Source organism: Diorhabda carinulata, chromosome X (genome assembly GCF_026250575.1).
Source record: "Diorhabda carinulata isolate Delta chromosome X, icDioCari1.1, whole genome shotgun sequence".
NCBI classification, from domain to species: domain Eukaryota; kingdom Metazoa; phylum Arthropoda; class Insecta; order Coleoptera; family Chrysomelidae; genus Diorhabda; species Diorhabda carinulata.
The window spans coordinates 2,031,675-2,046,537 of NC_079472.1; the positions used below are offsets into that span (position 1 = coordinate 2,031,675).

Below are 14,863 nucleotides of genomic sequence, written 5' to 3' on the forward strand. Positions count from 1 at the left end.
GATAGATGATACTACACGAATTCAAGATAAACGCCAGTTTCTTAATTTGTTTCTTACGATTCTCACTCATTTTTAATTTAAAACAAAATTAATGTTGGAGCTGTATAAATTTTGAAAAAAAATGAGGTTAGTGTTAGGAACTATACTATATCTATTGTGTGGTGGTGGTAGTGCTTTACCTGAAGGACTACTTTACTCATACAACGTCCCCGAAGCTATAAAGTTACCCAGAGGAGACGATGTTTCAAGTCCAGAAATCAAATTGAGGGAACCCATTGTGTTCTTTGGAAATAGCTACGATTCTATATTTGTAAGTATCAGAAAGTTATATAAGTAGACGAATAAATCACCAGAACTTACACTGTTAGACTTTTTTTTGTATAGATTATATAAATAACTAACTTTGAAATTATTAACAACTACAAATTGGTCGCTGTTGTAAACGAATCGCTTTGTATAATATCTAGTGGTAATGAATGTGGCAGTAAATAAGGTTATTGAACTACAAATCTTAACGAACGTTTGCAAGATGTTGACTTAAAATTATAAATTGTGATGGTAACCATCCAATTAAACTGTAAATAAATGATACGAGAAATTAATATTTTTCTCAAATGTTAGCAATATGACTCAATTTTTAATGAGACTATAAGAGAATTGTTGGAAAACTAAATGATATGATGTTAATAATAAAAAAAGAAGAAATATCGTTAGAGTGTAAGTAAATATAATAATACCTGATCGAAAATTATTACTTTTGTCTTCTGTTTGAAGTATTTAACAAACATCTAAATAAACACACTTTTCTTTTTGGTTTTTAGGTACTTAAAATCACTTGGCGCAATTTTTTTATAACATCCGAAGTTAGCACAATAAGTTATTTGAATGACACAACGTTGCCATATTGCGATAACATATTCCATAAACTATAAATGATTTTATATAAAATATAAATATGCATACTAGGAATATATATTTAAATATGAATGATAAGCTGTATAAAATTTGAAATATAAATTCTATTCTTTTACTATATTATATATTATTATTATTTCGTTATGACTTGTTGTAAACTTGACAACACGTTAGAATGAACTATTATTTCGCAGAATAACAATGTTGCCGATATTATTATTATAAATCAGAATAACCGAATATTTTATTTTTAAGGTAAATTCAAACGGATTTTTATCATTTCAAACGGCAATACCGCAATTTATAAACATCGAGTTCCCTTTAGATTATCCCATCATAGCCCCTTTTTATTCTAACGTTGATACAACCGCGGCAGGAACAATATTCTATTACGAAACAGAAAATCCAGGATTAATACAAAGAGCAACGGAAAATGTGCACGAATCCTTTTTGAATTTCGCCGATTTTCAAGCTACTAGCTTATTGATCGTTACTTGGGAAGGTCAGTTGAATTTTAAAAAATTAAGGGAATATAAAAATACGAATTCTAGGTGTGGGATACTATAAAAACGGTGCCGACAAAGTAAACACATACCAAGTCGTGATATCGACAGACGGAGAACAATCCTACGTGGAATTTTTGTACCCCGAGAACGGTATCCAGTGGATTCAAGGCACTGGAGACGAATCTGGATTACCAGATGCTAGAGCTCAAGCTGGCATCATCTCTCCGGAAGGAAAAGTGTTCGCGTTACCTGGATCTGGTACCGAACAAGTTAAAAATTTGAAAGAGTATGATTTTTTTTATCCATCAAATTCCTAATTTGTTTAATTATTATATTTCTTTTTTTAGATGGTCGAATATGGAACTGGACGGTCAATTTATCTACAGAATCGATCAATTGGATATAGTAGAACCGGATGTTCACTTTGGTAGGTGATAAATTGACATTAAGAATCGATTTTTTAATCGATTTTTTTAATCGATATTTCAGGTAGCAGACCAGAAGAAGATTCTCCAACTTCGTGTTCCGGCGCCAAAACTTTATGTCACATACAGGGCAAATGTATTGATTACGATGAAGGGTTTTGTTGTGAATGCAACACTAATTATTACGGAAACGGAAAACATTGTGTAAAAAAAGGTTATTATTATGAAATATAAAAAATAACTTTTTTTTAAAACGACATATTTGTTTCTATTTAGATGTACCGCTAAGAGTTAACGGTAAAATTTATGGTAAAATAAATGGAGAAAAATTGGAAGGATTGGATTTGCAATCATACGTAGTAATGCCGGATGGACGTGCTTATACGGCAATTTCAAGAATACCGGAATCCATCGGATACGATATACAATCTTTACAAATTTTAGGCGGGGTTATTGGATATTTGTTTGCTAAACCAGTTCGAAATGCGCCGAACGGGTAAGAAACTATTTATTTATATCCTTATTAAAACATTCGCAATGTTGCCAGATTAAAATTTTCTCCCTACTTCGTCCTCGGTATTGTAAGATTTATCGTTGCAACTATTAAAAAAAATGTACGTATTAAAATATTATTACAATTGTTACAAACAAAATAAATTAGGGATATTATATATCCTAATTTATTTTGTTTGTAACAATTATAATCAGAGAAAAATCACAACGTGACAACAATGTAAAACATCTGTCAATAATGGCGCGTTATTGTGATTAGCAGCTTGGTGTAGGTCAGTGTGTGTTTACTTATTAGTCGTTTTTATATGTTTTTTTTATATATCGTCTAGATTTTGCGTGTTTTTTTGATGAAAAATTACTTTCATAAAACAGGAAAGATTGATTTTCTATTAAAATAGTTCTAAAATCAAAACGATTTAAAAATAATGAAGATTTATTTAATTTTAAAGATACCAAATTACCGGCGGCGTTTTCAACCACACAGCCAAAATTACATTCCAAAACACGAGTCAAGTAGTGAATATAAGGCAAAAATATTTAGGACTCGATGTCTTCGATCAACTACGTCTAGAATCGGATATACAGGGCGAAATTCCTTTATTACCAGACGAATCTAGGGTAAATAATTTTCCTCTAACAAAATTTTACATTTACTTATAAATCTTCTTATAGGTTAATATAGATGAATATCAAGAAGAGTACACTCGTACAGGTCCGGGTTTAATACAGATGGTATCGCAAAGAACTTTCAGAGTATTAAATAAAAACGGAAACGAAATGGTTTACTTTTACACAGTCGACCAATCGTTCGTGTTTGATTATTGTAAATATGGCAACATTACACTTGGGGAAACTTGGAAACTTAAAGTTGGTAAAAACTTTATTAATTACGAAAGCAGAGAACAGATCATTAGATTTGGTTTGAGTAATAAAATTATCCCTTTAGGAGGTATGTATGTAGATTATCTGTGCATTTTATTTAAATACAGGGTGTTATAATGTACGAGATTTATATTTAGTTTTTGTTTTATAGATTTCGATCCTTGCGAGGAAGGACGTAGTCAATGCACTCAAAACAGCGCGTGCGTCGTAGTAGACAACGATTCCTTCCGTTGTGTTTGCAACCCTGGTTACCAGAGTTTTTTCGACGGAAATAGAACGACATGTTTGGATATAAACGAATGTCAAACTGGTCAACACGAATGCGATTATAACGCGCAATGTTTTAATTTAGTTGGGAGTTATTCTTGTGAATGTAATCCGGGATACGAAGGCAACGGACATATTTGCGATAACGCGAGGTCCTGTTTGAACGTCACTTGTAAAGAAAACGCCGAATGTTTCGAAAATAACGGTGTAGCTACGTGTAGGTGTATGGCGGGATTCAGAGGTAAGTAGAATATATTTTTTAAGACCTAATCAGAATTTTTTTCAATAAATTTAGGTGACGGTCAGTATTGTGCCCCGATTCCAGACCACAGTTGCCACATAGCAAACAACTGTTCGCCGTTTGGTTACTGCGCTATCGACGCCGAAACGAACAAATATTCTTGTTCGTGTTTACCTGGTTACGAGGGGGATGGATATACGTGTACGGTACTAGTAACAACTACGCTTCCGGAACGTAGTTGTCGTACTGAAAATAATTGTTCCCCCTACGGTTATTGTACCATTAATGAAACGACTCGTCAGTATTATTGCGTGTGCCATCCTAGATACGAGGGGGACGGATATACTTGTAGGGAAATTGAAACGACTACGGCCTATACATCGGGTACTACCGAATTTGTAACGTCTACGGAACAAGGTGTAAGCAACGAAATTCTTCAAATATGTACCGAAGGTGGTTGTTACTGTCCTTCAGGATACGTTGTAGAAACAGGGACGATGTATTGTAGACAGGAAGTGACAACGGGGCAAGTTGATTATCCTACTACAGAGGCATTTCAAGGTATTTTATTTATAGGTTATAATATGTAATAATTTTTTATTTAATATTGTTCTATGGCTTTTTTTGTTCATCATTAATTACGAGGGGCGATTAGGAAATGCTAGGATTCATTGAAAACAAAACGAAAGCATTTTTTCTGTGGTTTCATTTTTTATTAACTACGAGGGGTGATAGAAAATGTGAGGAATTCTATTGAAACCGTCTATTATTGATTACGAGGGGCGATCAAAAATTATAAATGATTTAATTAGGAAAAAATTGAAGCGCTTCTTTTATGTCCACGTTAAATACGAACTTTATTGGTTATTAATTACGAGGGACGATAGAAAAGTGTGATTTATTTTGTTGAAAACAAAATTTGTCCTTTGTTATATACGAGGGATGATCAGAAAATGTTAGGATTTATTAAAAACAAAATGGACGCATTTTTCTCGAGCTTCATTAAAAACAAATTTCAAATTTCATTCTTCATTAACTACGAGGGATGATAAAAAATGTGAGGAATTCTATTGACACCAAATTTTGTCTAATATTTATTACGAGGAGTGATCAAAAAGTGTGAATGATTTTATTAAAGACACATTCTGTCCTTCATTATTTACGAGAGTTGATCAAAAAGTGAATAGTTTCATTAAAAATGAACTTAATTGGTTATTGATTACGAGGGACAATCAAAAATTATTAATGATTTAATTAGGAAGAAATTGAAACGTTTCTTTTATGTCCACAATTACGAGGGGTTATCAAAAAGTGTAAATTATTTTACATTTTGTCCGTCATTATTTACGAGGATTGATCAAAAAGTGATTAATTTCGTTAAATACGAACTTTATTGGTTATTAATTACGAGAGACGTTTGATTTTGTTTAAAACAAAATTTGTCGTTTATTATATACGAAGGGTGATCAGAAAATGCTAGGATTTATTAAAAACCAAAATGGAAGCGTTTTTTATATGTTTTCATTGGGAACAGATTTCATTCTTCATAAGTTACGAGGGGCGATAAAAAATGTGACTTTAAATTCAGTTGGCAATATTGATTTTAGTTGAAATTTAGTCGGTAGCACTGTTTTTATCGAGATTTTACATTGAATTTTGTTGGCATCACTGTTTTCGTCCCAATTTTCTTCTGAATCATTGTTTTCATCTAGATTTTACCTTAAATTCAGTTGGCAATATTGATTTTAGTTGAAATTTAGTCGGTAGCACTGTTTTTATCGCGATTTTACATTGAATTTTGTTGGCATCACTGTTTTCGTCCCAATTTTCTTCTGAATCATTGTTTTCATCTAGATTTTACCTTAAATTCAGTTGGCAATATTGATTTTAGTTCAAATTTAGTCGGTAGCACTGTTTTTATCGAGATTTTACATTGAATTTTGTTGGCATCACTGTTTTCGTCCCAATTTTCTTCTGAATCATTGTTTTCATCTAGATTTTACCTTAAATTCAGTTGGCAATATTGATTTTAGTTGAAATTTAGTCGGTAGCACTGTTTTTATCGCGATTTTACATTGAATTTTGTTGGCATCACTGTTTTCGTCCCAATTTTCTTCTGAATCATTGTTTTCATCTAGATTTTACCTTAAATTCAGTTGGCAATATTGATTTTAGTTGAAATTTAGTCGGTAGCACTGTTTTTATCGCGATTTTACATTGAATTTTGTTGGCATCACTGTTTTCGTCCCAATTTTCTTCTGAATCATTGTTTTCATCTAGATTTTACCTTAAATTCAGTTGGCAATATTGATTTTAGTTGAAATTTAGTCGGTAGCACTGTTTTTATCGCGATTTTACATTTAATTTTGTTGGCATCACTGTTTTCGTCCCAATTTTCTTCTGAATCATTGTTTTCATCTAGATTTTACCTTAAATTCAGTTGGCAATATTGATTTTAGTTGAAATTTAGTCGGTAGCACTGTTTTTATCGCGATTTTACATTTAATTTTGTTGGCATCATTGTTTTCGTCCCAATTTTCTTCTGAATCATTGTTTTCATCTAGATTTTACCTTAAATTCAGTTGGCAATATTGATTTTAGTTGAAATTTAGTCGGTAGCACTGTTTTTATCGCGATTTTACATTGAATTTTGTTGGCATCACTGTTTTCGTCCCAATTTTCTTCTGAATCATTGTTTTCATCTAGATTTTACCTTAAATTCAGTTGGCAATATTGATTTTAGTTGAAATTTAGTCGGTAGCACTGTTTTTATCGAGATTTTACATTGAATTTTGTTGGCATCACTGTTTTCGTCCCAATTTTCTTCTGAATCATTGTTTTCATCTAGATTTTACCTTAAATTCAGTTGGCAATATTGATTTTAGTTGAAATTTAGTCGGTAGCACTGTTTTTATCGAGATTTTACATTGAATTTTGTTGGCATCACTGTTTTCGTCCCAATTTTCTTCTGAATCATTGTTTTCATCTAGATTTTACCTTAAATTCAGTTGGCAATATTGATTTTAGTTGAAATTTAGTCGGTAGCACTGTTTTTATCGCGATTTTACATTTAATTTTGTTGACATCACTGTTTTCGTCCCAATTTTCTTCTGAATCATTGTTTTCATCTAGATTTTACCTTAAATTCAGTTGGCAATATTGATTTTAGTTGAAATTTAGTCGGTAGCACTGTTTTTATCGCGATTTTACATTTAATTTTGTTGGCATCATTGTTTTCGTCCCAATTTTCTTCTGAATCATTGTTTTCATCTAGATTTTACCTTAAATTCAGTTGGCAATATTGATTTTAGTTGAAATTTAGTCGGTAGCACTGTTTTTATCGCGATTTTACATTTAATTTTGTTGACATCACTGTTTTCGTCCCAATTTTCTTCTGAATCATTGTTTTCATCTAGATTTTACCTTAAATTCAGTTGGCAATATTGATTTTAGTTGAAATTTAGTCGGTAGCACTGTTTTTATCGCGATTTTACATTGAATTTTGTTGGCATCATTGTTTTCGTCCCAATTTTCTTCTGAATCATTGTTTTCATCTAGATTTTACCTTAAATTCAGTTGGCAATATTGATTTTAGTTGAAATTTAGTCGGTAGCACTGTTTTTATCGCGATTTTACATTTAATTTTGTTGACATCACTGTTTTCGTCCCAATTTTCTTCTGAATCATTGTTTTCATCTAGATTTTACCTTAAATTCAGTTGGCAATATTGATTTTAGTTGAAATTTAGTCGGTAGCACTGTTTTTATCGCGATTTTACATTTAATTTTGTTGGCATCATTGTTTTCGTCCCAATTTTCTTCTGAATCATTGTTTTCATCTAGATTTTACCTTAAATTCAGTTGGCAATATTGATTTTAGTTGAAATTTAGTCGGTAGCACTGTTTTTATCGCGATTTTACATTTAATTTTGTTGACATCACTGTTTTCGTCCCAATTTTCTTCTGAATCATTGTTTTCATCTAGATTTTACCTTAAATTCAGTTGGCAATATTGATTTTAGTTGAAATTTAGTCGGTAGCACTGTTTTTATCGCGATTTTACATTGAATTTTGTTGGCATCATTGTTTTCGTCCCAATTTTCTTCTGAATCATTGTTTTCATCTAGATTTTACCTTAAATTCAGTTGGCAATATTGATTTTAGTTGAAATTTAGTCGGTAGCACTGTTTTTATCGCGATTTTACATTTAATTTTGTTGGCATCATTGTTTTCGTCCCAATTTTCTTCTGAATCATTGTTTTCATCTAGATTTTACCTTAAATTCAGTTGGCAATATTGATTTTAGTTGAAATTTAGTCGGTAGCACTGTTTTTATCGCGATTTTACATTTAATTTTGTTGACATCACTGTTTTCGTCCCAATTTTCTTCTGAATCATTGTTTTCATCTAGATTTTACCTTAAATTCAGTTGGCAATATTGATTTTAGTTGAAATTTAGTCGGTAGCACTGTTTTTATCGCGATTTTACATTGAATTTTGTTGGCATCATTGTTTTCGTCCCAATTTTCTTCTGAATCATTGTTTTCATCTAGATTTTACCTTAAATTCAGTTGGCAATATTGATTTTAGTTGAAATTTAGTCGGTAGCACTGTTTTTATCGCGATTTTACATTTAATTTTGTTGGCATCATTGTTTTCGTCCCAATTTTCTTCTGAATCATTGTTTTCATCTAGATTTTACCTTAAATTCAGTTGGCAATATTGATTTTAGTTGAAATTTAGTCGGTAGCACTGTTTTTATCGCGATTTTACATTGAATTTTGTTGGCATCACTGTTTTCGTCCCAATTTTCTTCTGAATCATTGTTTTCATCTAGATTTCACCTTAAATTCAGTTGGCAATATTGATTTTAGTTGAAATTTAGTCGGTAGCACTGTTTTTATCGCGATTTTACATTGAATTTTGTTGGCATCACTGTTTTCGTCCCAATTTTCTTCTGAATCATTGTTTTCATCTAGATTTTACCTTAAATTCAGTTGGCAATATTGATTTTAGTTGAAATTTAGTCGGTAGCACTGTTTTTATCGCGATTTTACATTGAATTTTGTTGGCATCACTGTTTTCGTCCCAATTTTCTTCTGAATCATTGTTTTCATCTAGATTTTACCTTAAATTCAGTTGGCAATATTGATTTTAGTTGAAATTTAGTCGGTAGCACTGTTTTTATCGCGATTTTACATTGAATTTTGTTGGCATCACTGTTTTCGTCCCAATTTTCTTCTAAATCATTGTTTTCATCTAGATTTTACTTTGAATTAAGTTAGCCTCGCTGTTTTCGTGATATTACATTAAATATAGTTGGCACCACTGTCGTCATGGCGATTTGGCATTGATTTTAGTTGGCACCATTGTCGTTATGGTGATTTTCCATTGATTTCAGTTGGTATCACTGTAGTCTTTCTGTAACCGTTCGTTTCACTACATATTTGGTATAGTAGCCCCTCGAAACTATACACAAACTGTAATATACGTTGAGCTAGTACTTTTTAAAACGTTCTTCTTCTACCAGGATCTTGCGACGTACTAAATAATTGTCATCCGAACGCATCTTGTACCTATTCGGATCTAACACACGAATACGAATGTATTTGTAACGAAAAATTCGAAGGTACCGGATATAATTGTGAACCGGAAATAATATCTTGCGTGGAAGAAGACAACTGCCATCCGCAAGCCACGTGTACGTACGTAGAATCCTTGGGAAGATCGCAGTGTATATGTAATCCGGGATTTATCGGCGACGGATACTTCTGCTCTATAATCGGTGAGGGTTTTCATATTATAACGTAATTTTGGCGGCAAAATTTCGATTTTTCCCTTACAGGTTGTACCTCGACTAAGGATTGTACTCCGAATGAGGAATGCGTTGTAATGCCTTCGTTGAAATATGAATGCATTTGTAAGGAAGGTGCGTTGCAAAAAGTGAGGTTAATGTAACGCTTAAACGAGAAAAATTTTAGGTTATGAACGCGATTCCCAGCAACAGTGCGTTCAAATAGCCGGATCTTGCGGTGGTGGTAAATGCGTTCAAAACGCCGAATGCCTCTACGACGACGACTACCAAATCAATTATTGCCATTGCAAACCCGGCTACGTCGGAGACGGCATAACGGAATGTAGGGAAAAAATAATCGGGTGCGACACTTTGAATAATTGCGGCGAACACGCTTCTTGTAGATACGTCGACGAAGAACTAACCTACAAATGTTTTTGTAAGGAAGGATACTTCGGAGATGGATTTTCTTGTTACGCCGAAAGGAATTGTCATATCGATCCGACTATGTGCCATGCGCAAGCCTCCTGTTTAACTGGTAAGATATTATTTTATTTCGATACAATTTGGCAACGTTGCAGTCAACCACACGAAACTTTATTTGTCGATGTGGACGAGGTTATGTAATTTTTCTATGGGAGCTATTTTAATGAGAAAGTTTGGTTTGTCTATGAAAAATGTATTTTACTTTTCAAAAGTGTTTTTTCAGGAATAAAGAAAATTTACTCCGTTTTTTTTTGAAAAAAGTCACTTTTCTTCGCAGACTGTCTTTTTTTAAAGTACAATTAACATTTGTCTATGGTAAGTATATTCGAAGATGGTTATTTATCTATGAAATCTGTCATTATCCATAACAAACTGTTATTACTTCGTGAGAATTCTTTTTCAATGAAAAACCGTCATTTTTCTCCAAAAATGTTTTTTACCCACCAACCATTTGTCTATGAAAACTCATTTTTCAACAATAAACCGTCATTTTTGGAAAATACTGTTATTTGACTATGACAACTGTCTTTATCCATAACAAGTTATTATTTTTCTATGAGAATCATCTTTTTCAATGACAAATTGTCACTTTTCTTCGAAAACTGTCTTTTTTAAAGTACAATTAACATTTGTCTATGGTAAGTATATTCGAAGATGGTTATTTATCTATGAAATCTGTCGTTATCCATATCAAACTGTTATTACTTCGTGAGAATTCTTTTTCAATGAAAAACCGTCATTTTTCTCCAAAAATGTTTTTTACCCACCAACCATTTGTCTATGAAAACTGATTTTTCAAAAATAAACCGTCATTTTTGGAAAATACTGTTATTTGTCTATGAAAAATTTTCATTTTTCTATGAAAATCGTCTATTTCGATGTCAAACTGTCATTTTTCTTGGAAAAATGTTTTTTTTTCAAACACCAACCAACTCTTACTTCAAAAACTGTCATTTGTTTATGAAAACTGTCTTTGTCTGTAAAAAATTATCATTATTTGATGAGAATCGTTTTTTTCTTCAATGACAAATTGTCACTTTTCTTTGAAAACTGTCTTTTTTAAAGTACAATTAACATTTGTCTATGGTAAGGAATTCTTTTTCAATGAAAAACCGTCATTTTTCTCCAAAAATGTTTTTTACCCACCAACCATTTATCTATGAAAACTCATTTTTCAACAATAAACCGTCATTTTTGGAAAATACTGTTATTTGACTATGACAACTGTCTTTATCCATAACAAGTTATTATTTTTCTATTAGAATCATCTTTTTCAATGACAAATTGTCACTTTTCTTCGAAAACTGTCTTTTTTAAAGTACAATTAACATTTGTCTATGGTAAGTATATTCAAAGATGGTTATTTATCTATGAAATCTGTCGTTATCCATATCAAACTGTTATTACTTCGTGAGAATTCTTTTTCAATGAAAAACCGTCATTTTTCTCCAAAAATGTTTTTTACCCACCAACCATTTGTCTATGAAAACTGATTTTTCAAAAATAAACCGTCATTTTTGGAAAATACTGTTATTTGTCTATGAAAAATTTTCATTTTTCTATGAAAATCGTCTATTTCGATGTCAAACTGTCATTTTGCTTGGAAAAATGTTTTTTTTTCAAACACCAACCAACTCTTACTTCAAAAACTGTCATTTGTTTATGAAAACTGTCTTTGTCTGTAAAAAATTATCATTATTTGATGAGAATCGTTTTTTTCTTCAATGACAAATTGTCACTTTTCTACGAAAACTGTCTTTTTTAAAGTACAATTAACATTTGTCTATGGTAAGGAATTCTTTTTCAATGAAAAACCGTCATTTTTCTCCAAAAATGTTTTTTACCCACCAACCATTTATCTATGAAAACTCATTTTTCAACAATAAACCGTCATTTTTGGAAAATACTGTTATTTGACTATGACAACTGTCTTTATCCATAACAAGTTATTATTTTTCTATTAGAATCATCTTTTTCAATGACAAATTGTCACTTTTCTTCGAAAACTGTCTTTTTTAAAGTACAATTAACATTTGTCTATGGTAAGTATATTCAAAGATGGTTATTTATCTATGAAATCTGTCGTTATCCATATCAAACTGTTATTACTTCGTGAGAATTCTTTTTCAATGAAAAACCGTCATTTTTCTCCAAAAATGTTTTTTACCCACCAACCATTTGTCTATGAAAACTGATTTTTCAAAAATAAACCGTCATTTTTGGAAAATACTGTTATTTGTCTATGAAAAATTTTCATTTTTCTATGAAAATCGTCTATTTCGATGTCAAACTGTCATTTTTCTTGGAAAAATGTTTTTTTTTCAAACACCAACCAACTCTTACTTCAAAAACTGTCATTTGTTTATGAAAACTGTCTTTGTCTGTAAAAAATTATCATTATTTGATGAGAATCGTTTTTTTCTTCAATGACAAATTGTCACTTTTCTACGAAAACTGTCTTTTTTAAAGTACAATTAACATTTGTCTATGGTAAGTATATTCGAAGATGGTTATTTATCTATGAAATCTGTCATTATCCATATCAAACTGTTATTACTTCGTGAGAATTCTTTTTCAATGAAAAACCGTCATTTTTCTCCAAAAATGTTTTTTACCTACCAACCATTTGTCTATGAAAACTGATTTTTCAAAAATAAACCGTCATTTTTGGAAAATACTGTTATTTGTCTATGAAAAATTTTCATTTTTCTATGAAAATCGTCTATTTCGATGTCAAACTGTCATTTTTCTTCGAAAAATGTTTTTTTTTTCAAACACCAACCAAACTTTTATTGAAAAACTGTCATTTGTTTATGAAAACTGTCTTTATCCATAAAAAATTATCATTATTTGATAAGAATCGTTTTTTTTTTCAATGACAAATTGTCACTTTTCTACGAAAACTGTCTTTTTTAAAGTACAATTAACATTTGTCTATGGTAAGTATATTCGAAGATGGTTATTTATCTATGAAATCTGTCATTATCCATATCAAACTGTTATTACTTCGTGAGAATTCTTTTTCAATGAAAAACCGTCATTTTTCTCCAAAAATGTTTTTTACCTACCAACCATTTGTCTATGAAAACTGATTTTTCAAAAATAAACCGTCATTTTTGGAAAATACTGTTATTTGACTATGACAACTGTCTTTATCCATAACAAGTTATTATTTTTCTATTAGAATCATCTTTTTCAATGACAAATTGTCACTTTTCTTCGAAAACTGTCTTTTTTAAAGTACAATTAACATTTGTCTATGGTAAGTATATTCAAAGATGGTTATTTATCTATGAAATCTGTCGTTATCCATATCAAACTGTTATTACTTCGTGAGAATTCTTTTTCAATGAAAAACCGTCATTTTTCTCCAAAAATGTTTTTTACCCACCAACCATTTGTCTATGAAAACTGATTTTTCAAAAATAAACCGTCATTTTTGGAAAATACTGTTATTTGTCTATGAAAAATTTTCATTTTTCTATGAAAATCGTCTATTTCGATGTCAAACTGTCATTTTTCTTGGAAAAATGTTTTTTTTTCAAACACCAACCAACTCTTACTTCAAAAACTGTCATTTGTTTATGAAAACTGTCTTTGTCTGTAAAAAATTATCATTATTTGATGAGAATCGTTTTTTTCTTCAATGACAAATTGTCACTTTTCTACGAAAACTGTCTTTTTTAAAGTACAATTAACATTTGTCTATGGTAAGTATATTCGAAGATGGTTATTTATCTATGAAATCTGTCATTATCCATATCAAACTGTTATTACTTCGTGAGAATTCTTTTTCAATGAAAAACCGTCATTTTTCTCCAAAAATGTTTTTTACCTACCAACCATTTGTCTATGAAAACTGATTTTTCAAAAATAAACCGTCATTTTTGGAAAATACTGTTATTTGTCTATGAAAAATTTTCATTTTTCTATGAAAATCGTCTATTTCGATGTCAAACTGTCATTTTTCTTGGAAAAATGTTTTTTTTTCAAACACCAACCAACTCTTACTTCAAAAACTGTCATTTGTTTATGAAAACTGTCTTTGTCTGTAAAAAATTATCATTATTTGATGAGAATCGTTTTTTTCTTCAATGACAAATTGTCACTTTTCTACGAAAACTGTCTTTTTTAAAGTACAATTAACATTTGTCTATGGTAAGTATATTCGAAGATGGTTATTTATCTATGAAATCTGTCATTATCCATATCAAACTGTTATTACTTCGTGAGAATTCTTTTTCAATGAAAAACCGTCATTTTTCTCCAAAAATGTTTTTTACCTACCAACCATTTGTCTATGAAAACTGATTTTTCAAAAATAAACCGTCATTTTTGGAAAATACTGTTATTTGTCTATGAAAAATTTTCATTTTTCTATGAAAATCGTCTATTTCGATGTCAAACTGTCATTTTTCTTCGAAAAATGTTTTTTTTTTTCAAACACCAACCAAACTTTTATTGAAAAACTGTCATTTGTTTATGAAAACTGTCTTTATCCATAAAAAATTATCATTATTTGATAAGAATCGTTTTTTTTTTCAATGACAAATTGTCACTTTTCTACGAAAACTGTCTTTTTTAAAGTACAATTAACATTTGTCTATGGTAAGTATATTCGAAGATGGTTATTTATCTATGAAATCTGTCATTATCCATATCAAACTGTTATTACTTCGTGAGAATTCTTTTTCAATGAAAAACCGTCATTTTTCTCCAAAAATGTTTTTTACCTACCAACCATTTGTCTATGAAAACTGATTTTTCAAAAATAAACCGTCATTTTTGGAAAATACTGTTATTTGTCTATGAAAAATTTTCATTTTTCTATGAAA

General features: G+C 30.6%; 1 protein-coding gene across 1 annotated transcript in view; it reads left to right on the forward strand.

Moving 5' to 3' along the window:
- LOC130902411 (nidogen) overlaps positions 1 to 14,863 on the forward strand; it is a 25,038-nt gene continuing 10,175 nt past the window's right edge. The window contains exons 1-13 of the mRNA XM_057814546.1: positions 1 to 310; positions 1,171 to 1,417; positions 1,467 to 1,707; positions 1,769 to 1,848; positions 1,911 to 2,060; positions 2,123 to 2,342; positions 2,809 to 2,977; positions 3,032 to 3,308; positions 3,393 to 3,749; positions 3,804 to 4,310; positions 9,279 to 9,533; positions 9,594 to 9,677; positions 9,730 to 10,080. Of these exons, the coding sequence (XP_057670529.1) occupies positions 122 to 310; positions 1,171 to 1,417; positions 1,467 to 1,707; positions 1,769 to 1,848; positions 1,911 to 2,060; positions 2,123 to 2,342; positions 2,809 to 2,977; positions 3,032 to 3,308; positions 3,393 to 3,749; positions 3,804 to 4,310; positions 9,279 to 9,533; positions 9,594 to 9,677; positions 9,730 to 10,080 (3,127 nt within the window). The 5' untranslated portion in view covers positions 1 to 121. The remainder of the gene's footprint in view (positions 311 to 1,170; positions 1,418 to 1,466; positions 1,708 to 1,768; positions 1,849 to 1,910; positions 2,061 to 2,122; positions 2,343 to 2,808; positions 2,978 to 3,031; positions 3,309 to 3,392; positions 3,750 to 3,803; positions 4,311 to 9,278; positions 9,534 to 9,593; positions 9,678 to 9,729; positions 10,081 to 14,863) is intronic.